This window comes from Athene cunicularia (genome assembly GCF_003259725.1).
Source record: "Athene cunicularia isolate RWA chromosome 21 unlocalized genomic scaffold, athCun1 chr21_part1, whole genome shotgun sequence".
NCBI classification, from domain to species: Eukaryota; Metazoa; Chordata; class Aves; order Strigiformes; family Strigidae; genus Athene; species Athene cunicularia.
This window is the reverse complement of record NW_020799127.1, coordinates 6857432-6859395: the sequence shown is the minus strand read 5'-3', so window position 1 is coordinate 6859395 and position 1964 is coordinate 6857432. Positions and strand designations below refer to the sequence as shown.

General features: G+C 38.2%; 1 protein-coding gene across 6 annotated transcripts in view; it reads left to right on the top strand.

Moving 5' to 3' along the window:
* CFAP74 (cilia and flagella associated protein 74) overlaps positions 1-1964 on the top strand; it is a 51306-nt gene that overhangs the window by 7321 nt on the left and 42021 nt on the right. For 5 of the 6 annotated variants that reach the window (XR_003399843.1, XM_026862551.1, XM_026862547.1 and 2 more), the window contains exons 5-6: positions 82-186; positions 1369-1542. The exons of the other annotated variant lie outside the window; for it this stretch is intronic. Coding sequence is in view for 4 of the 5 variants with exons in the window: in XM_026862551.1 (XP_026718352.1) it covers positions 82-186; positions 1369-1542 (279 nt within the window). In the remaining variant the exon portion in view is untranslated. The remainder of the gene's footprint in view (positions 1-81; positions 187-1368; positions 1543-1964) is intronic. 6 annotated transcript variants of the gene reach the window in all.

Here is a 1964-nt window from a genome sequence, read left to right as displayed (position 1 = left end):
GGGGGGGGGGGGGGGAAATGTTTGTTCTTAACCTTTATCAGTTTGAATTTCTTCCTAATTGTTTCTTTTGAATGTTAACAGTGCAGCCTTGTCCCGCCTTCAGGCAACGCGCAGACGACTGTGCACTGAACTGGAGAACGAGAAGGATTTTGAGTTGAAAATTGCTTTGACACTAAAAGACAACAGGTAAGTGAGGGAAGGAGAAAACACTGTGATGGGAGTCAGTCTTAATATTCCGTTCTTCATATGCTGTTTAATGGATTCCAGATTTAGTTACTACATAAGTTGCTTGTAAATACCGAACTGCATCGTTTGCAGTCACATGAGGTTGACTGCAAAAGGATCTTGAGAGCAACTTTTAGCCTGAGCAGTTCATTGCTGAGGAGACTGGTTGCAGTGGCTCAGCCCCTGAGTTACTTCTGCACACATAAATGAAGATTTGAGTTTTGTTAGGGGTTGTGCATAACGTGTGGACCTAAACAGGTCTCCTTTTAAATGGAAAACAAGCTGGACTAAAGTAAACCTGTCCGTGATACTGATCTCTGAATGAGCATAAATACTTCTAATTTATGCCTCAGTGGTTTCTATAGGGCATAAAGGGAAAGATTGAAATTGAGAATGATGGAGACATCGCCATGGTACCACGCATTTTGATGCTGTTAATATTGCTACTTGTAATGGATCGTTAACACATCCTAAATTATTTATTTATATAAGACAGAATAAAACTGTCTTTTGCAGAAGGCCACAGGCAAGTGTGTTTATATTTTGGCACCAGAGGTACAACTACTTAGTGCCACTACATCAGAGGAAGAACACAAGCACAACCTTATAGATGTGATTAACCAAGTGCTTAACAGAATACAGTATGTTCTGCTGCAGTGTTGTATAATAGCTTTAAAATGCTTGACTTGTTTATTGTGTGATTAGCAATAACTATATTAATCTCTATGTATCCCTATCATATCAAGATTCTTTCGGCAAAGCATAGAAGAATAAAAGCTACGGCCTGTCCCTGAAGTTATTTACTGTTGGAAAAAAAAAAAAAGCTGTTTTTCTCGGTTTTCATATTTTCTTCTGGGTAAATGCAGATTTGAGAAACAGAATCTTGAGCTTTATTTTTTACTTTTTTTTTTTTTACTGATACTTTTGATGTCTTTAAAATGAGACACGATATTAGATATGAGCCTTAGGCTGAAAAGTACAATACCTGTGTCACTAACAGGGTATGATTTACAATGTCATTTTAAAAAATGAAATAAAACATGGCTAGATTTTCGTTTTCACCATAGAGCCTTACCTACTCAGTAGCCTTAAGTGAAAGAATGTCAGTATTTCAGTGAAAACAGCTCACGCTTTGTTTTAAAGGCTTGAGATGTGGCAGACACAAACTGAGCAGGGAAAATATGAAATCCTCCATGAACAACTTAAGAAAGCTGAGGAGGAGCTGGAGATGCAATACCAAGAACGAGCAGAAGTGCGGATTTGGAAGGAAAAAATAGCAGCACTGCAAGCAGAAGAAAATCGTCGGGCTAGAGAAAAGTAAGCGCCTAGAAGTTTGACTCTGCTTCCTTTCTCCATATTATTTTTAGCCAATTCATTATTTCAGGTGTTGAGAAGATTGGGTAAATCAAATACTAGTGGTATTGTGTTGCTTAGCTGGATGTTGCTTCAGGAATATTTTATGAGGGAATGGAATTAAAATAAGAATTGCCCACAGTCTTGCAGTTAGGCAGGTAGAGATTTCTGATCTATGAAAATAAACTTGCCGGAGACAAAAACTGTGAAGGCTTTTTGTCTAAGGATCTGAAGTTTTAGCTCTTAACTGCATGTGTCTGCATTATTGTTGGCCCTCAGAACCTTCTGAACTTTTATAATCAAGTTCATCAAGATTTCTTGGAGAGAAGGTGAACACCAGTTTATCATCTGTCTGTAGGGGCTGTGAAAACAACAGACTGTAGGGG